This window comes from Dermochelys coriacea, chromosome 7 (assembly GCF_009764565.3).
Source record: "Dermochelys coriacea isolate rDerCor1 chromosome 7, rDerCor1.pri.v4, whole genome shotgun sequence".
NCBI classification, from domain to species: domain Eukaryota; kingdom Metazoa; phylum Chordata; order Testudines; family Dermochelyidae; genus Dermochelys; species Dermochelys coriacea.
The window spans coordinates 24,932,433-24,958,176 of record NC_050074.1 but is presented as its reverse complement, the minus strand read 5'-3'; the positions used below and the strand labels follow the sequence as shown (position 1 = coordinate 24,958,176).

The following is a 25,744-nucleotide window of genomic DNA, read 5'->3' as shown; positions in this document are numbered from 1 at the left end:
TTGAATTCTTTAGTTATTGAACCTAACAGGTAGTGGTGGTCTCCATCTTTGTTTCCCTAAAACTACACAAGTAGACTATAGCTTTACAAACTTCCTAATGCAGACTTCTTTACTAACTCAACCAATGGTACAGCATTAAATACTTTCAAACTGAATTGCATATTGTAAATCCTTCCGTTAACTCTAGGAAACTATGTAAGGGGAGCTATTGGAATGTATAGAATTCCCATGTACCTGAATTGTACTGCTCTTGGAAGTTTAATGTTGATAGATGGTAGACTAAATACATGTGTCAAACACTAACCTGCATATGTTCCAGGTGATTACTCCGGAAGAAATTATTCACCCTAGTGTGGATGAACACTCGGTAATGACTTACCTATCACAGTTTCCCAAAGCCAAGCTTAAACCAGGAGCTCCTCTAAAACCCAAACTGAATCCAAAGAAGGCAAGAGCCTATGGCAGAGGTAAGGAAGAACACTTGCCAGTGCAGGGTATTTACTTGACTTAGGTTGACTTTTCAGAAAAACAAGTTGCTGCTTGATTGTTTTGTCCACAGTAGGCCTGGAGTCCAAGCTGGATTTGTGTACTCTTGTGTGGTGCTTTGGCTCAGAAATATGTGGAGACAGTCCAAAAACACTCCTATTTCTAAAATGCACCCCCTGAGCATGTTTGGCAAGCCTGCTGCCTTGCACATGTGTAACAACCCACCACTGGGGAGAAAGTGGGATGGCAGACAAGGAAACATTTTAACAAAATGTACAGGATCAATGTCAAACAATACTCAGACATAGTGTGCACCAACCTATTTGCATATTACCATATAGCATGCACTCTTCTAAAAAATCCCAGAAACCAAAGTGCAGCCAACAAGTAAGTAAAAGATTAATGCATGTATGCAGATATTCCTGCCCTAGAAGGCTAGCTGCCTCTGCAGGGGAGGGGGGAGCAGGTCCATACATGACACTAGAACAGTCCTAGTGAAACTTACTGAGATTCCAAGTTATTAATCTACAATAACATAGGCGCACAGTTGCTGCCCAGAATAGCCAAACTATTGATCAGGAATCAACAATGCAAGGTTTCCATTGCAGCCCATGCACTGTCTTGTTAGTTTACTTCAGTGCAAACATGGACAGTGCTTAGTAGTGAGAAGCCATGTGGGTTTACTGGCAGAGGAGACCCTCTATTGGATGAGTATAACTGGCTGGTAACAATCTTGGTCCAAATCTTAAACTTCATTTTGGGAGGTGGGGCTTCAAAAGAAGTCCAACAGGAGGTTGACCAGCAACCTAAAGTTGAATACTAGGAATCTTTTGCTACCAAGGCCCTTCATGGCATGTGTGTAAGTAAAACGATTTATCTTACTGTATTCCAAGCTAACAACCTTTCTTTACTGCAAGGACAACTGTTCTCAATTGAGAGGATGCAGTTACAGTTTGTGTATAGAACTGCACTAATCATTCCCTGAAGAGTGTTTGCAGTAATCTTTATCATAGGCAAAATAAGGCCCTTTAGGGGCAGCATGATCTGGAGGGCTAACAGGATTGAGAAATGGTAAGCTCTGACTTCAGCTCTGCCTTCAAGAAAGTAGCTTTCTCATTGTCTTGCTTTCCCTGCCCAAGGGAAGGGGAAACCACCTTCTGAGGTGCTGCCTCAATGCTGGTACAGTGCCTGAACATTGACAGTTTGTGCAAAACATGCATTTCACTCTAGATGACTTTGATGCATTTAACACCTAATGTGTGACTAGGAATGTCCTCATGTTACTGTTGCGTTTCTCTAGAGAAATCTGTTCAGAAATTCTGCTGTTCACAGCCACATTTTGGATAAGCAATCACACCACATTTTCTACTAACTGTACAAATAGCTGTGGAGAAACAGATTTAATAAAACTAGAGGCACTGGCTCATGAAGCAATTTTTTGGACATACGCTATATATGCTTGGACTAGCATAGAGCAAGCAACTTTGGGAAACTCCTCCACCCACTCAGTCAACAGCATGACAGGTGTAATAGCTCAAGGCTAAGTGTAAAAAAAATCAAGTAACTAAGTTGCAGTAAATGCATGGTGTGACAAGTCTTATGCTAAGGTAAGTACAGAGCCTTTTCATGGGGGGGGGGAGAGACTTAGTTAGGCTAAAAGTCCACTGAGTCTTGCAGGGCATAGACCTTCACTTAAGCCATGGCTGGTGTATATTAGCTGTGTAAGCTTAGTTTTTGGCAAGATCTTTTGAATGACTTGCATGGGAAAAATTAGGAAGCAATGTGGATGTTCACCAGCAGATAAACCACAACAGCGTCAGTTACCTGTAGTGAAAGTAGAATGCCTATGAAAACTACAAACTAAACTTTTGGCCACAATAACCAATACTGACTGACTGGTTAACTTACCTAATTGCTATTCAGAACTTCTCTACCACTTTAACATTGTGGCTTCTCTGTAATACTTTGAACATTCCCAGTTCTATGAACTTAGTAAGTAACACCAACATCATTCTTGTAACTAGAATGAAACAATCCTTGCTACCCTATGGAAGCTAGGTCATGGGACACTGCTTTTAACTTTTTTGGTGGCTCTTAACAGTCTTAACTCAGTCTTGGAGAATATGGCAGCCTATCATGAGACTTAAAGCCAAGTGGCATTCAGAATTCCTGACTTCATTCTGGAATCAGCCTGCTGTGACCTTGTGTTAACCATTAAAACGCCTAAATGTGCCTGTATTGTAGGAAGTGCAGGTTGTGACACTAATATCCTGAACAAAACTTTATTGAATTAAAGTTACCTTAATTCCAAAAGTTCAACATTAGTAACTCACAAACACTACCACAACTGCCTTTATAATACAATGTACCCAATAGGGATTGAATGTGCCTTTTCTAGTAGGGAGGGGGATGCTAATGGACTTCTGTCATCAACGTTTGAAGCCATCCTCAGGGCAGAAACTCGTAGACTAGTTCAAACTGGATTTTTCCAGAGACCAAGAGAAGATTTCTGGATAAAAGCCTGAGTTTTTTAAACTGACTCGAGGCCTTCTTCTGATCCAGCAAATGGACATGACCCTTGGTACATGTAGGTCCCAAATCCTTATAGCAGGATCAGAGGGATTTGGTCTACGGAGGTCCCATAAGATGGAGTGCTTGTTCTGAGCTGAAATTGTGGTAATCGGGTAACAACAGGAATCCCCCTTGGGTGGGGGGCCTTCAATGACTTATCCTGCTAGAATCCTTGTTAAGATTGGGTTTCCTGATGAGCTTATTGGCATGACATGTAGATTTTCATTACGTGTTTCTCTAATGCTTTGTACCTTTAAGAAGAATAGTCTTGCCTAGACCTGTGGTAACTACCTGACAATCACTATTAGCAGTCTCTGAAGAGACCCCAAGCAGGTCCTTTGGGCACCCTGTCTGTGCTGGCATAAAGGCTGGGAACTGTGCAGTCTGGGAATACCCCAGTTAGAAGGAGGAGAGATGCAGGTCTTCATCCCAGAGGCAACAGCTGAAGAGCTGGAAGCCTCAGTGGGTGCCTGTGCTGGAGCAATAAGGGGAAAGACAGGTGTAGCTACCCTGAGTTGTGATGCCAGTTGTCTAACACCACTGGTATTCTGGTAAACAAGCAGGCCTGAGAAACTGTTGGAACTTAATGTCTCGCTACTGGGGCCATATCAGAACTTGTATTCGGTGGCTTGTGTCATAAACCTCTTAGTCTTGAAACAACCACCTAAATGTGCCATTTTGTGTCCTATCCCCTTAACAGGAGTTGAGCCTCATGGAAACATGGTGAAGCAACCTGCCATCTTTACAGTAGATACTATCAGTGCTGGGCAGGGAGATGTAATGGTCTTCATAGAAGATCCAGAGGGGAACAGAGAAGAGGTCTGTATGCTAAACATACTTTGCATGAAAATAGCTAGGGAAGATCTAGCTTAAATGATTCCTAACTACTGTACCTCAGTGTAGTAAACTGTATTTAATGCACAATACTGAAATAGTTTCTCTGATCCTAAATAGAATATATGAATAAGTTAAAATTCCAAAAATAACTGACTACAGTTTGCTAAGAATTAGTATACATGGTTCTTAAGTAATAGAAAACTTTCAATTACAACTGATCAGGTGGGACATGAGCATGTTCTATATTTGTCAGGTTGTCCTATTAAGCAATTTTGCTTTCTAGCATGAATATCAAAAACTGTTGTCACACACTGGACTTGAATCTGAAGTGGTAGTCAAGGCCTTGACGTTGCCAGGGAGATAGTGTTCCTGAGAAGCTTTTCTAGGCTCTTACACAAGCCAGCTAGAAAAAAGGTGTTCCTTAGCTAGGATCCTGTGGCACAATTACTGTGTGCAATGTGACTGTGGAAGCAACTCTGAAATCTTTTCATAGCCGGTTTTCCCTAAGCAATATTTTAATAGTGAAGAAAACATTTTAAAATAGTCTCCTGATCATTGCACCTACCAGACTCAAAACCCTGTCTTCAAGCCCTCCTCCTGATTGTTCCCCACTTGGAAGAGCATGATTTATAATCAATTGACTTGACCAATTACAACCAACACACTTCAAATGTTTAATCACTAGAAGTAAATTCTTGCAGTGAACTGTACTTGACCAATCAAAGGAAAAAAATCAAATAGAACTAAATCATGATAGGCCTGCTCATTCTGCAGGAGCAATGGCTAAAGTTGTAGAATAACTGCTGCTAATTACTTAGTACTTGGTACATTAGAACAATCTTGGGAGTTTAACAAATGCTGGTTTGATCAGAGGAAATTCCATAATGTGATTAAAGTAACCAACCTTTATCACGTGAGTATTTGAATTAAGACATTCCAGACAAGTACAAGTATACACTGCACTTGATACTGATTAACCATGTTGGTCAGCCTCCAGTTTAGTTGTTGATACTAAAGGAACAGAATAGGCCACCTAGTTTATACTAAGTGGGTTCATGTGTTCCTAGAAATGTCAGTGGCTTTTGCATAAATATTGGGAACAGATAGCTAGCAAGTGTACTTGCTGCCATGGCAACTATATCTAAAGCATTGCTGTGGGTCCCAAAGAGATGATCGTTCGTTCTTGTTTTGACTAGTTTCAGCATCAGTCTACCAACTAAAGATTTAATCTCACTTGTGAAAAGTCCTAATTTAGCAGATAGTCAAGTGTAGACTCAATGTTTCTGGGACAAATGCTTTGCCTTCCTTTCTAGGCAAAAGTGACACCTGACAATGACAAGAACAAAACCTACTCTGTGCAGTATGTGCCAAAAGTTACTGGACCTCACAAGGTGAGAATTTTTTGGTGTTCAGGATGCTCAATGTGCTTAAGTTAATATTGCACTATTATGGGCTTGTTAATCTTGCATGTTTACTGGTGGATATAACTACCCAGAAACCCTGGTGTAAATAATCTGTTTCCATTTTTTGTTCAAGTCTCCACAGTCTGGGGCCAAGGGACTATTCTCTCCCCAAGAAAGGGTGGGTTCATCCCTTTCTCCAGGTTGAGAGAGAAGATGGTCTTGTGGTCAGTACTTCTATTTAATGTGATGTGCAAGGATAACATGACCTGTTGATCAAAAGGATAGTCTGCCCTCTCCAAAAGGGGTTGGGGGAAGTATCTGTGCCACTGGGCTCATCCTCTGTTTTCTCCACACTGGTGTCAGACTCCTTCAGGGCATAAGCAGAGCCTTTTGGTCTCTCCATGAGCTTTTAGTACCAGGTGTAAGGCCTGTGTCTCAGCCTGATTTGGGGGCCCACCAGGAGGGTAACTACAGTGGACCATCTACCACACTCAAGAAGAGGCTGGCAAGAATGAATTGGAGGGATGGGCTCCATTCACCTCCTCCTGCTGCCTCAGTGCTGCAGTTATCCAGTTTTATTCCCCTCTAAGCCACAGGGTTGAAAGAGCTTTCCTACAATACATCACGTTCTCCAGTACCCTCTACTTTCCAAGCTCAAGCATTAGAAAAACTAAGTCTTCTAGGGTTGTTCTAAAATGCTGGTCCTGGAATCCTTCTTTAGTGCATTTACTTCCCCCCTCTCCCCCCCAGTTTGCATAGAGTGGTCAGGCCAGTCCTTTGCACGGTCCCAGTTAGATCTGGTGGGGAAACTATGATGAAGCCAAACCCCTCGATCATTCTGTTAGTCTTCATACCTGGAGAACTTTCAAAACTTTCCCCTAGCTGTACAGCTGGGTACACTTTAGCCCCCTGTATTATAGATTGCTAGCTTAATGGTTCCACTAGGTAAGGTATGAAAGCTGAACCTTGCAGAGTGTCTCTGCATTTCTCTACAGTTGCTCCAGCTCTGCAGTCTGCCCCCTCAGCTGGCTCTCCTTCCAATCTTCAGCAGGTCCTCATCCTATGCCTGCAAGTTCTGCTGGAGGAACTAGACCTAGAATCTATCCAATAGCTCTAAACTTTTTTTGTTGTTGCAGACTCTAACCCTGTCCTGTTTCCAATCTTGTTCTCCTTGCCACCATTGTGACTGGCAACCAACTAGGGCCTATTCCAGAGCCAACAATAAGAGTTCAGTCCTCAGTGTCATTTTTCTCTGGATATACTGGGAGTGAAGCACATAGGAGGGGCAGTGAGAAGCAAACATCTGTACCGTAGCTGCCTTGAGTCAGTTGCTTCATTGTAACAGAGTATCCATGGCCAAAGCAGTCAGGGATTTTGTGTAACTTAGTGTGCCATATCTGCTTGATCTGTGTATTTTCGAGGCACGCTAGGTGAAGTGGCCCTTGGATTTTGTCTTTAGAGCTGTATTCAGCTCCATAGTCCAAGATGTGTACTTAATCCTCATAACTAATTATTGTCTTTGGTGGACAAACTGATTGCTAGTTTGAGTCCATTAATTCTGATCCAGGGAAGACCAAGATGTATTTCTGTAGTGCAAAACAAACTAGTAAAATGGTGGTGCAGGCTCACTGCTCAAATGAGTTCTCCAAAGGGTGCCACATTCTGGCCTAATGAGTCTAAATGTAAAAAACATGGAGCACAACTTCACAATGGACAGGCTATCAATTTAGCTGATCAAACCCCCTTCCCTCCAAATATTGAAAATAATGAGCTTGTTCACTCTTATACCCTTCCTTCCCCACACCCTCAGTCTTGTCTTTTTAAATTGTAAACTCTACAGGACTACAGCTGTCTGTACAGTGCTAAGTACAGTGGGGCCCCATCCTCTGTCCTTGTGCACTAGCATAATAAACAAGATTGTTGCAAGTAGCAGTTGGGCCTCCAGCAGTGGAATACTGTCATCTTCTGGAGACATTAAGATGTAAATCTAACTGAGGGCCAGTATTTCCCTTGTCTTTCTAAGTGTGGTAAACAGCTACAGTACCTCCAGTTGGCACAGAGAGGGAGTTAATGTTACTTTCTCCACAGGACCTCTTAACTTAGCCATGAATCTTAAGAGTTCAAGCACTTAATCTTGTGACTCATAGTAAGTTCTGCCAGGCCCCGAACATAATTGCAAGGTGGCCTCTTCAATTCTAATTTTTCTTCCACATTGCTAATGTCTGTGGATATTTTTTAGGTTACAGTTTTATTTGCTGGACAGCATATTTCCAAGAGTCCATTTGATGTAAATGTTGACAAAGCCCAGGGTGATGCTAGCAAAGTAACAGCAAAAGGACCAGGCTTGGAGGCAATTGGAAACATTGCCAATAAACCTACCTACTTTGAAATTTACACAGCAGGTAAGCATGCTTAAATGAGTGTTGTAGATCCCTAGTATAGTAGTTACACAATTATATACCCTACAGTAGCTCTTGCAGCTTGACTTGTGTTTGGGCAGTACTAACCTGTCTTACCTCCACTACTTGCTAAAATGGGGCATGATGCATCTGCCTCCTAGAGAAACTGAAGATTAACTGTAAATATAAACACTCCAAATGCTTAACATATTCTGTATCTAACTTCAGCAAAAGAATCCATCCAGTTATTGAGTTCTGTCTTAAGTGATGAACCAGAGTCAGTGAGACTAGTGAGCTTGTAAGTTACCATTTCTTAAACCATTTACTTCACAGCATTTTGTGTCCATGATACTTGCTATATTCCACAGGGATGTTGTGTTTAAGGTATTGCAAATGCTGATGCAGAGCTTCACTGTAAAACAAAATGGGGCAATTACTTAAAGTATTTAAGTGTTTAATGTATTAAACTGCTTTCTGCCTGAGGCTCCTAAAATCTTGGCTGCAGCTGTCTGATTTAGGCACTTGCAACACTACTATAGTAAAACATTGTTTCTAACTGGGAGATGTAGTAATCTGCTTCATGTAAAGACATGTCTGGACTAAGTCATAGATATAGAAAAAGCACCTTGATTGCTTGTTCAGCAATACAAGATGGTTGAATAACAGGTGTCTTCAGTGGTGGTGAAGAAAAAGGAACAAACTTAGACACCCTTGTCTAGAGTAGGATGTTGGCTTAGAATAGGGGTTCTCAAACTGGGGGTCAGGACCCCTGAGGGTCATGAAGTTGTTACATGGGGGGAAAAAGGGGGTCATGAGCTGCCAGCCTCCACCCCAAACCCCACTTTGCCTCCAGCATTTATAATGGTGTTAAATGGATAGTTTTTAACTTATAAAAGGGGTCACCCTCAGAGGCTTGCTATGTGAAAGGGGTCATCAGTACAAAAGTTTGAGAACCACTGGCGTAGAAGCTCAATCTTAAATTTAATTTTATTCTTTAGAACTAGTTTTCCCCTGAGTTGTTCCAGTTTATCATTTTGGAATCCAAGTCCTGGTTAATGTCCGGGATCTCCTTACTTTGTATTGGCAACTTGCTGTACTTGAAAGTTTGAGAGAATTGGATTATCTTCTGCTGGGGTCTGTGGAGTCCTATTTTGTGTGTGGGGGCAGAGCACAGGTTTGTCCTCTACCAGCTCCCTGAAAATTTGAGTGGCATGTCAACTTGTGTATCAGGTTGGAACACCTCACTTACTTATGTTTGGCCTACCTTCCCCTGCATGAAGGTGGGCCAAACTTGAATGTTGTAGCAACCCTGCAAGTCAGGTCACAATGACTCACTCAGATTTGACCCAGTTGTCCCTCTGTCACAAGATGATAGCATTGCAACCTAGCACATGGGGTTGTGGCCAACTCAAGCTTGGTATGGCCAAAAAGCAGTTGAGTTGGGTGCATCCCCCCTTGCCCCAAGCTCCATAGCCTATGGCTTCTGCAAGTGCATGCACAGACTGAATTGTGAAAGGGTTTTATGGGGAGGAAAAGCCAAATGGTATAGTTTGTCTAAAGAGCTGCCTATGTAGTGCTAAGAGTGGTGAATAATCTTTGTTTGGAAACCATTCTGGAGGCAGTGACAGATTCCCTGCAACTGCTGCTCCCTCACCTTCGCTTACTAGCAAACAGGATCTGGCCCTTTTTGCCATAAGACTGCAAACCAGGGAGCAGAAGGCAAGAAGGTAAAAGTAAACACTGAGGTAGGATTTAATTCTGCTACTCAGGTGTCTCCTGAACATAAGTGGTGTAAGGTCAAATAGGTCAAATGCTTTGAGTAGAGGCTGCTACCAGTATACCAGACCACCTTAATGTGTCACTTACACCCTTATAGCAGTGTGGCTGGGCCATAGCAAAACATTTCAAAGCTGGCTTCCTCAGGGCTGATCCCTTCACACTGTCTGCCAACCCAAAACAGTGCCTTAATCTTGGATTTTAGCAGAGTCAGACTTGGAAGGGTCTCGCTTCCAGCAAAGTGCAAACTTGCAATGTCTGAGTTCAAAGGCTGAACTAAACCTGTTTTCATGTGGGTAGGTGCTGGTGTGGGTGATGTTAATGTGGAAGTGGAGGATCCTCAAGGAAAGAATATAGTGGAGCTTATGATAGAAGACAAAGGGACCCAAGTCTACCGTTGCACCTACAAACCTACTCAAGCTGGTCCTCATACTGTCAGAGTAACATTTGCTGGAGAGACTATTCCAAAAAGTCCTTCCGTTGTTCCTGTTGGAGAAGGTATGTATTGGGATGATGGCTGCACCAAAGTAAATTTCTGTAAATATGGACTGCTTTCATCCATATTGGTGGATTTGATTACAGGATATGCACATCCTTACCATGTTGTATGACAATCTTTTTGCTTTGAACAATTCATTTGCTTTTAATAGATATGCAAGATCAATATTAGTAATATGGCTCTAGGTGCTAGTCTCCTATCAATGGGCTATAACTTGAGCTTGCCCTTTCTCTTGGAAGAGGCTGTCTTAAATTCCATTTCAGTGTCTAACTCTTTTCTCCAGCTCTGATTCAGTCTACTATATTTACTTTCTCAGTTTTTCCTCTTTAACTGATGCTTGGCTTTCTGTTCCATCCTCACCTGCCTCTACGCTCTCAACCTCTGCTCGCTTCTCCTGAGCTACCCTCCACTTGTGGAATTTTGGACTTCACTGCTAATGGCTTCCTAGTTGAGCAAGCTATGTCGGTAAGAAGTGCAGGGTGACACTTTCTTTATGGTTTGCTGTCTTTCAGCTTCTAGCCTGCAGGTTTTGACTATCAACAGCTTTTCCCCTTGCTTCCTTGGCAGAACAAAAGGTGCAAGCAGAATACAAAGCACTTACTAATTAGGGCATCAAGATTTGCATTGTGATAAGTCAAGTTGGTGTAACTACTTAATTTGTGGTTAACTGCCTAACTGACTTGCATAAGGGCATGTGGATGTTTCCTACTTGAACTTGGGTTTGCTGCGAGCTCTCCAAAGCTAGTAGGTAGCATGTGATTTAAAACTTTGATCTTGTTTATACAGCCTGAATTAGGAGTTGGATTTACTAGATGACAATTGAAACAACGATCTCCAAGCTATTGGTATGACAAGCAGAATGAATGGCTTGTCAGACTTTCCACAGGTGCCATACACTACACTTCTACTATAAACACCGCACATGCATAATATAAAAATGCATGCTGGGACTAAACTGGTAGCCTATAATCATGAGTGATCTACTCAGTCTCTAGAATGTTACTGGACTGAAGGCTACCTGATAGCTGGGATTACATTTATGTAAGGCCAGTTATTCATAATTACCCAATAGCTTATTTTGTAGAAACAGTTGTTTTCCCATCCCTGAGCAAAGTTTAAGTAATGCTTTGCTGTGGACAGCTACACTTATGCAAACTCAAGTTTAAGTATCTGCCATCTACTCTGCTTCTGTAGCCTATTACTCTGATCTGACTAAGTGTACAATGTGGCATTGCTCGGTCTCTGCATGTGTCAATGCTGAGCATATCTTGCATTATTCTATGAACCTGTCTCAAAGCAAGGGTTTCCATTTCCAGTCTTCCAAGGTACTGGTTGTCTGAAGCTAGTTATAAGTTTAGATATTACCACTGCTTCCCTACTTCTGAAGGAGTAGCCCAGTAGATTACTAAGGCGCACTCCTAAAGTGAAACTTTATACACTGCATGCAGTTTGGCTCAAATGTAAATGACCTTGAGAAAAGCCAAGTTATACTGGAAATGGTGGCCTTACTTTTATTATAGTAACATGTTCCAGTTAACATTTGGTATTAAAGTTCTACATAGAAATTGGTCTTCACGATGTAAATGTCAAAGGCTTTTTTGGTCTCTGTCTCTAAGAACAGCTGACATAAATGTACATGACTCAGAACATTGGGAAATAACTTAGTACTACAGTCTAAAAGCCTAAAGGCCATATGTAGAATGGCTAGATTCCATACTGATCCCCTTGACTAGTGTGATTCAGATTTTTCATTTTCAAAAGCTAAAATATTCTCCCCTGAGTCAACATGCTAAGTAAAAGATGGCTGTAAGCTGCCTTGGCTTGAGAATCTACTTGAGAATCAAAGGCTATACTGATGTCGTCTAAAATGCATTTGCAGCATGCAGTCCAAGTGCTTGTCGTGCAAGTGGTAGAGGCCTACAGCCTAAAGGAGTCCGGATCCGAGAAACTGCAGACTTCAAGGTTGACACTAAAGCAGCAGGGAGTGGGGATATCAATGTGTCCATAAAAGGACCAAGTAAGTGTTAATGCTTTTAAGTTGTCTGCAGTACTGTGTTGTGGGAAAAGAGAAGAAAAGCCTCAAATGTGGATCAGTGAAGAGATGTCTACAGTATGGGGCTTCAGTATTTTGATAGGGGGAGGAAAAATGATTAAGATGGCTCTTTTTCATATGTAAAATGAACATATATTCATGGGTGTAGTGATAAAGCCAGCCACTCTTCAGCTGCTTCATATCATGGCTTGGTGTCTTATTTTTAATAGCCTGTCCTCTGAAATGACTTCCACTGTGCTTCTACTGTAGTGGGCTGGGAAACTTCAACTCTAATCCACATCTGCTTTATAGCCAGGCGCTACAGTAGTTGTCTTAAGTGATGCACTGGATCATCATAGCTACTGAAGAATATTAGACAAGAATACTTTAATCATAGCTTTGGTTATTGAGCCTCCAGCACCAAGACTCCAGGGGTTTGATGCTTGGTGTCCACCATGAACTTCCATTGTCTATGAAACCATTGGTCTAGATGATAAAAGTTTCTGCAAGATTAACTTAAAATTGTGTGTACACACAACGTGCCACTTGAACACTGAATGCTAGAGGTGGGAGTCTTTTTCCCTCAATTTAATCAATTAAATTCAAAATTGGGAAGTCTTTCATGTCTAATCTCTACAGCTATGAAATTAGAAATGCTGTGATCCTACTCAAAGGAAGTAAACACTGTAGATTATCCTAGAGCTTAACTCCTTCATTCACATAGTTATATAACTTTTCAGCCTGAAATTCAAGTTTGCTTCTCCCATCACCCACTTCTAAACTCCACGTTCCTTTAATGTCAGTTTGTGTGAAGACTTGGATAAGCAACTAGCCTATTCAACCACACATGTGCTTTGGGAGCAGCTGGCTTATCTTCACCTGTCTTAATTTGGCAGGGCTGACCAGTGTTGCCTGCTCTTGTTTAACTGTTCCTAGTTTGAAGTAAACCCTCAAGGAAATATCCAAGTATCTGCACACCCTTAATGTTTCAGGAGAAAGTGGTATTCCAGCTGGCTGTGGCTTGATGTAGTATGGCAAGAGAGAAATGATAGTATACAGAAATAGACAATGAAAAGTCTAAGCTGTTCTTGAAACTTATCTTGCAGAAAACTAAAAGTAGGTATTCCTTAAATGTTAATCAGCAGAATGGTGCATGTCCTCTTAAAACAAAAAGGCTTAGGACAAAACCTAAGGGAACCTGTTCAGTCTGGTGACTTCAAACATTCTCTCATTTATGCCATCTGTCTTAGAGGGCAACTGGAACTATCTTGGTTTCCTAACCGCTTTCTGGTGGGGAAACTTTATTCTCAAGAAGCTAAGTAAAAGCTAGACAACATGAACTTCAGGTGTTGGCTGGAAGCTGTTGAGTAATACTGACTTGATCTTCCAACAGAGGGCTTGGATGAGCTTGTGAAACAAAAGGACTCTGTGGATGGCATATACGCATTTGAATACTACCCAGTTAGCCCAGGGAAATACATTGTCACTATTTCATGGGGTGGACACAATATCCCCAAGAGGTGAGTTGCCTTTTTAGTAGATGTGGGTAGGAACGAACGCTAACAGGAATCCACTGGGCTGAACTTGCCTTCTAAGATGCTCTGGCAAGAATTGTTAATTGCGATAACTTGTATATTCATTCCTGCTCCTGGGCCAGCATAGCTTGCCTTGGAAGGTTTGTAAAAGGAGGCTATTATAGGTCTCTTTCCAGTCTCTCCAATCTGCCTCTTGTGATCCACAGCTTGTATTAAACTGCATGGCTGTGGGGGAAGACTCTTTCATTGAGCTTTTAGTAGGGTCCATGAAAATCTCATTGTGGAGGACTCCAGCAGACTGTAAGCCTAGTTAATTGACTTATTCGTTGTTTCAGTGGCATGACTGATCTAGAACACTGGCTCCAGATGACATAACTCAGTGGGAAAGATTGCTCCATAGGCTGGTGGGCTGGGCTCTTCGATGCACATTGTATGTCAATTTATTAACGAAGCTACAGACATGAGTGGGTGCTATTTCTGCTGCTCCTAATACTGAATTTTGACCTATTTTCCCATTTTAATAGCCCCTTCGAAGTTCAAGTAGGTCCTGAAGCAGGTCCTCAGACAGTGAGGGCTTGGGGACCAGGACTTCATGAAGGGATTGCTGGTAAATCTGCTGACTTCATTGTAGAATCCATTGGCACAGAAGTTGGCTCTCTTGGTAAGTCAGTCTGGTTGTCCTGGTTAAGATTTTTCAGGTGCTTTAATGTTGAGCTGCTTGATGGCAATAGTCTTTCTGACAAGTAGTGATCCCATCAGACTCATCCAGTCACTAACTAAACATTAAGCTTTCATAAATCTGACTAGTCTTGCGTAGGAAATGATTTTCTAGCATGTGGGATATTGGGTCCGAGGGGGAGACACCATTGAGTACCTACTCCATAAGAAAGGTGTAGTAGAGCAGTGAACAAGGAAAAGGTCTGGCAACTGGGAGGCAGGCTTGAGCAAGTCTTTAAAACCCACCATGCCCACTTCGGGAGACGAGATGTTTGTTTCCTTTAGGCTTTGCCATTGAAGGCCCATCTCAAGCAAAAATAGAATGTGATGATCAGAATGATGGCTCATGTGATGTGAAGTATTGGCCCAAAGAACCTGGTGAATATGCTGTTCACATTATGTGTGATGATGAAGACATTAAAGATAGTCCATACATGGCTTTCATCCGACCAGCTTCTGGAGACTTTAACCCAGATAAGGTAAGATAGCTGAATTCTTCTTCTGTATATCAGTAGCCTTTGATATGGCTGTTTTAAAAGCTACATGTAAAACGCTTGTAATTTCTTTCAATTTCATGCATGTTCTACAATTTGTAGCCATGGATTGGTTGGCAACCATAATGCGGGTCCTTTCCTTAAATGCTCTAAATGAAGCTTTTTCTTGGCCCCTACTATATTGAGCATAAGAGCTGTTGCAAGAATGGGACTATAGTATCCTGCCATGTTACCTGAAAGGATACTACTCAAGAGACCCAAATTCTAAACTCAAGCCTCTTTAGGCTTGGCCTTCATGAAGTTTAACACATGATATCCTCAGTCCACAAACATGAAGGCCTGTGCTAGGGTTTTGGGTCACCTTTTAGAAATACTAGCTTTTAGCTATGAGCTTTGCTTTCTTTTGCTGTAGAATCCATGTAAAACTTGTGCACTTTACCTTTTTTAGGTAAAGACTTATGGTCCAGGGTTGGAGAAAACTGGCTGCATTGTAAACAACCCTGCTGAATTTATAGTTGAGACCAAGGAAGCTGGGAATGCACCTTTGAAGATATATGCACAGGTAAAAACCTACATGAACTATCAATAGTCACAGGTCTCTCCTTTGAAATGGGTACCTAGCATATTCTGGCTAATTAGTTAGCCACTCCTCTGATAAGTATATCCATGTAGATTCTGAGCATCTTGTTCTAAGTCTGTCTGCAGTTGTGAGACTTGATCTGCATCTTGGTCCTTTGCATTTCTGCATAGTAATCCTTTAATCTAAAAGAGGCTTGTATAATCCCAAACATAACTTCAGTACACATTTAAAACCCTTTTTATTAAGGCCTGTGATTAGTCCATGGTCTTGCACCTATTGAGACTTCTTGAAGTGGTCTCCCATAAATTGTCCTGTTAGTCTACTAGACTTCTACAGTTTGGTATGTGTGGCCAAGGAGGGTGTTAAAATTTCTTAATTCCAGGTAGCTCTGCTGTAGCTGCTGCTCTTGAGATCACATTAACTGTTTGATAGCACCGCATCTTAAAACTACTTGTACCTTTTCTCTGCACACCTTTGTATGTAGTCAGTCATCTAATTTTCAGTTAAACACTTGCTTTCAGGATGCAGAAGGAAGCCCTATTGATATCCAAGTGAAGAGCAATCCTGATGGAATCTGTGCCTGTTCTTATATGCCAGTTAAACCAATCAAACATACTATTGCTGTTGTCTGGGGAGGAGTTAATGTACCTAATAGTCCATATAGGGTAAGTACAAACACCTACAAAATTACTTGGCAGGGACTGGTGGTGCATCTTCTTCTTTTAGAAGAAAACATTAGGATAGTTTGTGTTGTCCTTGCTAATGCTAGTGAGTACAACTCAATAGAGCTACTCATGAGTAAACTCTTGCTGCATCAGTCTAGCTGAAAGTTGCCTGTTCCATTTCTGCAGGCTAGCATGTCAAACGGCTTTGAAACCAGTGAGCACAGCATAAACATAGGGAAGTGGGGAACTTTATTTTCTGTTCTTTAAGCAAGAACAATAGTTAAGAAGTCAGGGCATTTTGTCAGGTGCTAAAATTAATCAGTGACCCAAGTATGGGATAACTCAAACTCTTGTGAACCCATCTAGGTTCTAATAGGACAAGGCAGTCATCCACAGAAAGTGAAAGTGGTTGGACCTGGGGTGGAGAGAGCTGGTCTGAAAGCTAATGAGCCTACTCACTTCACAGTTGACTGCACAGAAGCAGGAGAAGGTAAAAGCAGATTGTAGATAATGTATTGCATCTTGTATCAAAACTAATTCTATAAACACTCCCTGTTTGAACAGGAATCTGACTGGCTCAATTCATAAACTCTTGATTCAAGCTTTTTGCTTCACAAGGGAAATCTGAAGCCAAAACCCTGTTACAAAGATTACGTGAAGTGATTCATACAAGTCCTTGATGGCAAACTATCATATCCAAGGACTTAAAAGCAAGATGTGACTTGTTTCGTTGCTCAGTACTATAGCTGCTTGGATGCTAAACAAATTCCTGATCTTGTGGCACACTGCTGTTTCCTCCTAGGTGATGTCAGTGTTGGCATTAAATGTGATGCTCATGTTATAAGTGAGGAAGAAGAAGACATAGCTTTTGACATCATACACAACGCTAATGATACATTTACAGTGAAGTATGCACCACCTGCTGCTGGGCGTTACACTATCAAAGTGCTTTTTGCAGGAGAGGTTTGTATCTCTTTTATTTGCGACTAGAAATCTTAGCAAAAAGGAGTACTTGTGGCACCTTAGACCAACAAATTTATTTGAGATACAGCTATGCTCAAATTTTAGTTTCCTTTTTGCGAATACAGACTAACACAGCTGCTACTCTGAAACCTGTCATTAGAAATGTTAGCTATGCAGAAGGCTTTGAATCCTAATGTAAATTCAATGTGCATTACTCAAAAGGGGTCATTGTCAAGTTTATAAAAGTTCTTCATAGCTTGGGCGAAACGCCAAAGAAATATTTCCATGATCTTAATTTCTTGAGTTTCACTCTCCATTGTACACCAAAAGTATCCATGCAGCAAATGTTATGCTGGTACTTGAGAAGGCAAATGCTAGGTGGCTTCACTTTGTCCAAGCTGCAAAATGTAAAGTTGTCAATACTGTTCTAGAACATTTCAGTTATCGGGAGGAGGGGGCTTTTAATGTGACTCTGCATTTTTGTAGTTTCAGTGGAATTCAGAGGGGGCAAAAATACATACAGAAGATTACTTCAGCTTTGCACAGGAACAGCTAGCAATCATATGGGATGCATTAGAACAGATTTATTTGGTAGGGTAAAACTTTCAGGAAAGCTGTGACTATCTTATCTGAGACAATGCCTTATTTCAAACTTAAACAGTAGTCCTCTCACTGGAAGGCAGATGCTAGCTCACGCTCGGCAGATAAAACTTACAACTGGTTATAACTGTCGTATTAAAGTAGCATGTTTTATGTTGAAGGAAATTCCTGCCAGCCCTTTCAGAGTTAAAGTGGACCCATCACATGATGCCACCAAGGTGAAAACTGAAGGACCTGGACTAAGCAAAACTGGTGAGATTCCTTTTGTTAAGTCGTATATTGACATGAGCATGGGGTAGTTCGAGGCATAAACTCATGATGGCAAACAACCATGTCCCAACTTTCTCACTAGGGATTTGGAATGGGATACCTCTATGCCAAACATCAAATCTGGGGGCATCAAGATTAAACTTACAGTATCTGTATTGTCTTTGAACTTACTTGACCAAGTTGAAATTGCTCAATTTTCATATGGACTATGAATTTAAACATACTGCATAGTTTGCACAAGAAACAAGCATATTCTAACTTTCAAATTTACGTTCTGTTAAGGTATAGAAAATGGCAAACCAACACACTTCACTGTGTTCACCAAGGGTGCTGGGAAAGCACCACTGGATGTGCAGTTCAGTGGACCTGTGCCAGGAGATGCTGTGAAAGACTTGGATGTTATTGACAACTGTGACTATTCCCACACGGTTAAATACACTCCAGTACAGCAGGTAGGTCTGATACGTCTGAAGAAATGGGAGTGTTATGCTCCTTGAAATAACAATTAACAGCAAAAATACAACTGAAAATATATGTATTGCAAGTAAATTAACACAAAGTCTTGTGTCTGACTGAACTTTTGTGATCAAAGGAAAACCATGGCAATAGAATACTTTCTTCCCAAGAGCTCCCCAAAAGCAGATGGTAAGGGGTCATGAATGTCTACAATCACTAGTGTAAACAAAGCTGTAGGCTACATGTTTGGAATGGCCTGTCCAGAGCAATTTAAACAAGGATGCATAGAAAATCTGACTGGAGAATGAGTGCAGATTTTGGTGGTGGCATGACTAGTCACTGAAACGGTAACAAACTGATCCTGCTGTACTCAGTGTAACTTTGTCAGTATTAACTGACAAAGGCAGGCAGAAGTAAGTGCACACTGCAGATGCCCAGAGGCCCCACCTTTGCACTGCCTCCCTCCCTTGCCAAGTTCCTGCTTGCTCCTCTCCTCCCCCCATTGCTCACCCTTAAGGTGGGTACAAAGTCAGAGGGCATAGCCTTCCTGCTTTTAAAAGTGATTGTGGTCATGTCCCCCGCCTTCCCCTCCCACCACCTTGTTCCAGCACCCCTCACTGGGTAACAAACTAGCAACAGATAGTTTACTAGCTAATCTGAATGGATCTGGTCCAGATGTTTAAGACTTCCAAATTACCCCAGATTTTTGCAAGCTGTAGTTTTCTATGACTGGGCTGTGGTAGTGAAACTTAATTGTCCTCAGTGGAATGAGCTCTAGTGTTAACAGGAATGTAGACTATAGCTAGAGCCCTGCGTGGATACAAAACTGGTATCTGCAGATTTGTAGTACTCAAACAATAGTGCACAACTCTGATTTCATGGTGAAATTCATTTCCAGACTAACTCTTCAGCTAGCTAGTTTGCCTTTAGGACTCAACACACAATTTATGCAGAATATAGAACAGTATTTTCAGTGGTGGTCAGTTTTTTTTGCACGATGGCTTGCTTAGGTGTTAACCTTTGCCTATAGGAGGAAGGAACCCAGATAGGGAACTCGCATGTTAATAGTGGATGCAGCTTTCCTAGTTTACAACAATGAAGAGCTGGAAGTGGTTACTTGCAGAGAAAGCATATTTTCCCTTTTGTCTGCACTTCTAAATGTGCATAATACCCCAGATTTCTGTTAATATATTGTCATGGCAAAGTAATGTCATAAGAGCTGCAGTAGTTTCTTGGATACCAAGTTGCCTAGACTATATAGAGTAACAAGACAAGAACAGTAATGGAAGGAGTAAAAGCAAGTGGTGGCTTTTTTAAGGTGACTTTCCCAGTAAGCTTGCTTATATTGCCATAGTCAGGAATGACCCCATTTTTAAGGATTTTAGTACTATCAAACTGAAATGGTCTGACAAACTTCAGTTATCACTGAAGATCTAACTGGTCTGACTCTCTGATCTACCATAAAATTGGCATGCACTCGGGACATGGCAAGTTCATGACCAAAGAACGTCAGTAGCTTCAACTAATATATTTGAAGTGGTATTGCTGATCTCTGAGCTTGGCTGCTTTGTATATCAATGGGACTGGATTTTAGTTCTGGCTCATCTGTTTCTTGGAGTGTCTTAAGCAGTAAGGAACACATCACATCTCTGATAGTTGCACATCCTCTTTCTAGCACTGTTAAAAGCATACCTCTAAGGTTCCTAATCTGGCTTTGCTGTTGCATGTAAAAGTGGCAGCAAAACCAACCAAAGATTACTGCCTCCAAATAGTGCAAACAGATTCTTGGCTTCTCCAAAAGACTGGATAACACCACATCTGCTTTCTTAACTGAGTCTGCCAGACTTAGGAAACCCCCCTTGCATAGGGTATACGCAGAATCACTGCTACTGCCAAACCCATAACCTTCCTGGCAGCCAGTGTTGTCATTAGGGTGGAGAAATTTACCTAATAAACGGGTTTTAGATTTTAATAACTATTAGAAGACCTGGCTAGTCTTCAAAGCTTTCCCAGGTATGTATAATAGGGTGGTTGCTAATGCTAGTGGGATGTCTAACACTGTTTGTTTATAGGCTATCAATGTACCTTGCCCTGAAGGCTTCCAGCTAGATAAAGGAAGCTGAATAATTCAGTATGGGTAAAGGAGATACACCACCCACTGTATTTTTGTCTGACAGCTGGCAGTGCTAACTTGTTTGACCAGTGCAGTATATGTTAGCCTGTGGAAAAACAGAGGAACATACAAAGACTAGGAGGGAAGGAAAAGGACAGTCTAAAAGCTTCACAGGAGAAAAATAAGCAAACATTGCAGAGAAATTGTGACAAATCTGTAAATACAGCAATGACTAATGCCACTTACAAACATTTCCCAACCCTGTAAAAATACAACTTCATTCTCAAACCTATTCAAAGGATTAAACCAACTGGATTCTCCCTAATCAGCTGAACCTCAAATATTTAGTGTCTTTAATTATGTGACTTGGAAAGTATCCAGTCCCATGCTATCCTTTTTACTGCTTCTGAGGTTTCTAGAAGCTCTGTAGAGAACACAAGAGGCTAGCAATATTAATCGTGTACCCATTCTTCAGTACTGTAGAGAACTGCATGATAGCTTCTGAGCAATAAACATTCAGGTCTTGGCACCTAAGTAAGCTGTTGTACAAAAGCCAGGAGAAATTATAGGTGTACAGACAGTGGTGATTGAGGTTTCAAGCTGCATCTGGGAGAATGACTTGGGGGCAGGGGCTGCTGTGAAGTAACAAGACCCACTCCGCAGGAGCAAAACAGTGTACATGTGGGAGGAGTGGAGGAAACTGCCAGCCTGGCGGAAAAGGAGAACATTGTGGCTATTGGGCATTGATATTTTTTTTTAAAGTGGTGTCCGTATTTTGGTCTACGTGCAGTAGCTTATCTCCATGCAGAGCTCACTGGAGTGTGTAGACCCTATAAAATCTTCACAGGGATGAGGGACCTCTTAGGCAGTTAAATTCCTAAGGGACAGCATATACCGAGATTTCTGTTCAATGCTGTTAACCAGATATAGATAAGGTTGAATAATTTTCAACTGAATAACCTACAGTTAGCCTTCCTGACTTCACCCAGTGCTGCTATAGCTGTTTGCTGGCTTATGTGAAACATTCATGGATATTTCACTTGGGAGCTGAGCCAGCCAAGAATGAAAAGTAAGCAAACAGTGATTATAGCTGAAATATGGACTGTGGTAGGAGAGCATAAAAGGAGCACACATCTTGGGCTGAATCTGGCCATGACTCTGGTATTCCAGCCAAAGCACACAGGAGCATTAATCTGTTTCTGATTTATACATGCTAACTTTGGTATTTTAAATGCTATTAAAAAATATAACCCCTTTGTGTGCCTGGACTTGGCATGCTGTCTGTATGGTGGAATAGGATACCTGGTCTCAAGTTGGGTCATTCATTCAGCTGTCATGCCTGAGCACTGGGAGGGTGGGAATCAACCTGGGGCCTGAATTTCTTCCAGGCAATCAAAATAGTACTGCAATGTTGGCAGGAGAGCAAGCTTTCTCTCTCTGTCCAAATAAAAAGGGTTCAAAGCTCAAAGGCTGGAGTGGGAAGTTGGGGCAGGGAGCTCACAACACTTGGAGCCTGGTCACTGTCTGCCATTATACCTTGAGTCATAAAGTAGTATATAGTGTCCAACTAAAGCACAAACAAGAAATGGCTGCAGACCTAACTTACAATATTAACCTTTTGGCAGGGTCCCATGAAGGTTTCTGTAACCTATGGTGGTGATCCTGTCCCCAAAAGCCCTTTCACTGTGGGGGTTGCTGCTCCATTGGATCTCAGCAAAATTAAAGTCAATGGACTTGAAAACAGTAAGTACACTTGCAAATGAGCTATGCAGTGCATAGTCTAGTTTACTATATTTTTTTTAAGGTCTTATCACTGAGTAACTTGGCTAGAATGTTGATGAGTGAAAACCAATACAAAAACTCCCTTTCTGCCGTTTTGGTTTTTTTACAATAACTTGGTATTCTAGCCCAAACAGTGTAATTTTGTAACAGTAACACCTCTTGAATATAAGCTACTACTCTTAGGAGTTTGTTTCTATCAGATAATTTAAGGCTGTGCAGCCATTTGAACATCTAGTACTACTACCAGCAGGATTATGGCATATGTGTAGCTTGTGAAGTATACTGAAGGATAACAAACTTTAAAATGAGTTTTCCTTAATTAAAATCTTATTCCTGGTCATAAATACAAGCAGTTTACATTCTCTGCTCCAGTTAGATTAGAAGTTGGTTCTGAATCCATAGTTTGCATTTAACTACAAGTTTACGATTTTTGTAGTAAATATTGTGGGGTCTCTACCTTTTTAAAGGCTTAACTTTTTATTGCTAGGAGGTAACACTTCATAGAAGTTGCACTGAAAGAATAGTTTTAAGACTAAATTGCACCACGAATACCTGGAAATGGACAGGAGTCTACCACTTCAGACTTCAGTGTCATTTGTCAGTGGACACTAATCTAGTGAGACCCAGTTAATTATTGAATCAATGCGCCCAGCTTTAAACCTGAGCTGGGTGCCCAACAGGTTTCCAATAACAAGGATTAACAAGGTTTGTCCTCTAAACCTCTGTGTTCTACTTAAATCCCATGGATTAGTCTCCTATATAGTTATGGCAATACAAGCTTCCCTCTACAGTCTGTTTCCTATTGTGCTCCCACAAGAACAAGATTGTAAAGTAGCTTGTTTTGTATGCTTATTCAGACCTTTGAGACTGCTCTCAGATAGAGCTATGGACACTATTTTTATTGGCTGACTTCTAGAAACTGGGTTATGCCAATGACTGGGCAGTGCCTGACTGAAATGAAACAAACCCAGGGCCAGACTTTTTTTATAGGCTGGTGGGCAATTCAAGGAGCAGGTAAGGTCTAACTCCCATTGAATACCTTTAAAACTCTGGCTCTGGAGTTAGAATCAAATTGCTAGAATAACCTGAACAGTAATGTCCAGCACACGACTGTTCCATGGAACATTCAAAATTTAAACTTTTTAGTATGCCTTGTTGCAGAGATGCTGGTGTGATGTGGATGGCTCTAGAAAACCCTTCATGTTAAAACTTCCTAGATGAAAGATCCAGACACTTTGTTAGCTCCAAATGCTGTACTTTGACACACATACCATAAACTAGCTCTCAAAAGATTTCTTTTCTATGAAGTGCCTTGCTGGACAACTGCTTCTTGTGAAAGTGAAGGATGGCAGCACTCCATCCCACTACTTCTGAGCTGCTGGCTCTTCACAAGGCTCAGCTGCAGTAACCTAGTGGAGTACTGTTCTGCAAGCCTCATTTACCAACAAAAACTTGAGCAAATATACAAAATTATTGAAAAGGGCTTAAATTGCACATTACCTTCTGCTACCTGTAAATTGGCAGGGAGGTGGGACATAGAAGGCTGCAACATAGTGGTAAACTCCTGGATGAGTATTATGTATTTCAGATGTGTTGAGAGGCTGTGTAAACAAGCCAAAAGCAATCTTGCTTGCCTTTGACCATTTGCAGTTTCCAATTAACCCATTGTCTTTGCTTCTGCTTGTCATGACAAGCTTCTGCAGCTAAAGAAATGTTTTTAGTTGATAAAAATCCTTGTAAAATGTTCTCTCAATGCTCTGTGGCTGATGTATTTCTGAGTATGTCAAACTATAGGATTTAAGAAATCTAACCAGACGGTTAATCCTGAAATACTAATATGGGTTTTCTCTTTAAGGAGTGGAAGTAGGGAAGGATCAGGAATTCATAATTGACACACAAGGAGCTGGTGGACAGGGTAAACTGGATGTTAGTATTTCCAGCCCTACAAGGAAAGCTGTGCCATGTGTGGTGGAGCCAGCTCTTGGCAAAGAGTGCAGCACTGCAAAGTATATCCCAAGAGAAGAAGGACTTTACATGGTTGATGTAAGTTACGATGGCAATCCAATTCCAGGAAGTCCTTATACAGTGGAAGCCACTCTACCTCCAGATCCTACCAAGGTAAATGCATAGGAAATGCTTCAGCTGTTGTAGAAGCTGTATCAGATTCTGGCTCTAAAGCTGAAGTCAAAGTTCACAAACTGAATTACTCTCACATAAGTGTAAACTTTCACATCTCGTTTGACCTGTTATGATTATGGAGCAAGTACATCAATTTAATTAAGAGCTACTTAAAGATTAAATTGTTTGCTTCACAATCATAACTAATGACTTTATTCTTCAAACAGCAGCTTTGCAAAGCTCAATACTGAAAACGAACTCTAGGTATTTTAAGCAATATGAAATGAAGTGGACTCCCTATTAATCTAATGAGACTCACTTGAGGTTTCACCCTCAAAGAATGTATGCTGTAATACAGTTGGCTAATAACTCCATATAAACACTGCTTAATGTTGCTACCTTTTTGGTTTAATGGGTGTACAAAGACAGCCAAGCTTAAGTCTGTAAGCATGGAAACTTTAGCAGACTTCATATTGTTTCTAATGTAACTTGACATGAAGATTTTCTTCCATCAAAGAAAAGAAGCCTATTCCTTGCTGTAATGTGTATGTAATTTGAGTTTTTAGCGGACTTTAACAAGACTTACCAAATGAATTAGTCTGAAATTCTTTGTGGAACTGCTTTATTTTACTTTGCCAGGCAACTGCCAGATAATTTGTGTAAATGTAATGGCATCTAACTGAATATTTTTATCCTAGGTAAAAGCGCATGGCCCAGGCCTTCAAGGAGGTCTTGTTGGAAGACCAGCAGAATTTACAATAGATACCAAAGGAGCAGGAACTGGAGGCTTAGGTTTGACAGTAGAGGGCCCATGTGAAGCTAAAATCGAATGCTCGGACAATGGTGATGGGACATGCTCGGTTTCTTACCTGCCTACTAAACCTGGAGAGTACTATGTAAATATTCTGTTTGAAGAGATTCACATTCCTGGTTCTCCATTTAAAGCAGATATTGAAATGCCATTTGATGTATCTAAAGTGATTGCTACAGGCCCGGGTCTTGAACATTGTAAAGTGGGTGAAGCAGGATTGCTCAATGTTGACTGTTCAGGAGCTGGACCTGGGGAACTGGGTGTAGAAGCTGTATCAGATTCTGGCTCTAAAGCTGAAGTCAAAGTTCACAATAACAAAGATGGAACTTATGCAGTTATGTATATGCCACTCGCTGCTGGAATGTATACACTTATGTTGAAATATGGAGGAGAGCAAGTGCCAAAATTTCCTGCCCATGTCAAAGTAGATCCAGCTGTGGACACAAGCAAAATTCAAGTGTTTGGACCAGGAATAGAAGGGAAAGGTAAGCAGACTTAAGCATATAAGTTGTGCTCAAACAGGCAGAGGCAGAATATTTTAAGGAGTGGAAAGGCTATAGTGGATATGTCTACATACAGTATTACAACTAGTGATTTTTGCAAGAGAATATCTTCTACACCTTTATCAATCATTCAT

At 41.2% G+C, this 25,744-nt stretch overlaps 1 protein-coding gene across 6 annotated transcripts in view; it reads left to right on the top strand.

Annotated features, from left to right (window-relative positions):
• The window catches only part of FLNB (filamin B), a 109,258-nt gene that overhangs the window by 44,777 nt on the left and 38,737 nt on the right, over positions 1 to 25,744 (top strand). For all 6 annotated transcript variants that reach the window (XM_043519965.1, XM_043519966.1, XM_043519964.1 and 3 more), the window contains exons 5-22: positions 320 to 467; positions 3,758 to 3,876; positions 5,208 to 5,285; positions 7,537 to 7,699; positions 9,773 to 9,970; positions 11,851 to 11,988; positions 13,397 to 13,523; positions 14,063 to 14,199; positions 14,541 to 14,734; positions 15,198 to 15,311; positions 15,851 to 15,994; positions 16,361 to 16,484; positions 16,797 to 16,957; positions 17,719 to 17,809; positions 18,110 to 18,279; positions 22,022 to 22,139; positions 24,034 to 24,296; positions 24,995 to 25,592. In XM_043519965.1, the coding sequence (XP_043375900.1) occupies positions 320 to 467; positions 3,758 to 3,876; positions 5,208 to 5,285; positions 7,537 to 7,699; positions 9,773 to 9,970; positions 11,851 to 11,988; positions 13,397 to 13,523; positions 14,063 to 14,199; positions 14,541 to 14,734; positions 15,198 to 15,311; positions 15,851 to 15,994; positions 16,361 to 16,484; positions 16,797 to 16,957; positions 17,719 to 17,809; positions 18,110 to 18,279; positions 22,022 to 22,139; positions 24,034 to 24,296; positions 24,995 to 25,592 (3,085 nt within the window). The remainder of the gene's footprint in view (positions 1 to 319; positions 468 to 3,757; positions 3,877 to 5,207; positions 5,286 to 7,536; positions 7,700 to 9,772; positions 9,971 to 11,850; positions 11,989 to 13,396; positions 13,524 to 14,062; positions 14,200 to 14,540; positions 14,735 to 15,197; positions 15,312 to 15,850; positions 15,995 to 16,360; positions 16,485 to 16,796; positions 16,958 to 17,718; positions 17,810 to 18,109; positions 18,280 to 22,021; positions 22,140 to 24,033; positions 24,297 to 24,994; positions 25,593 to 25,744) is intronic.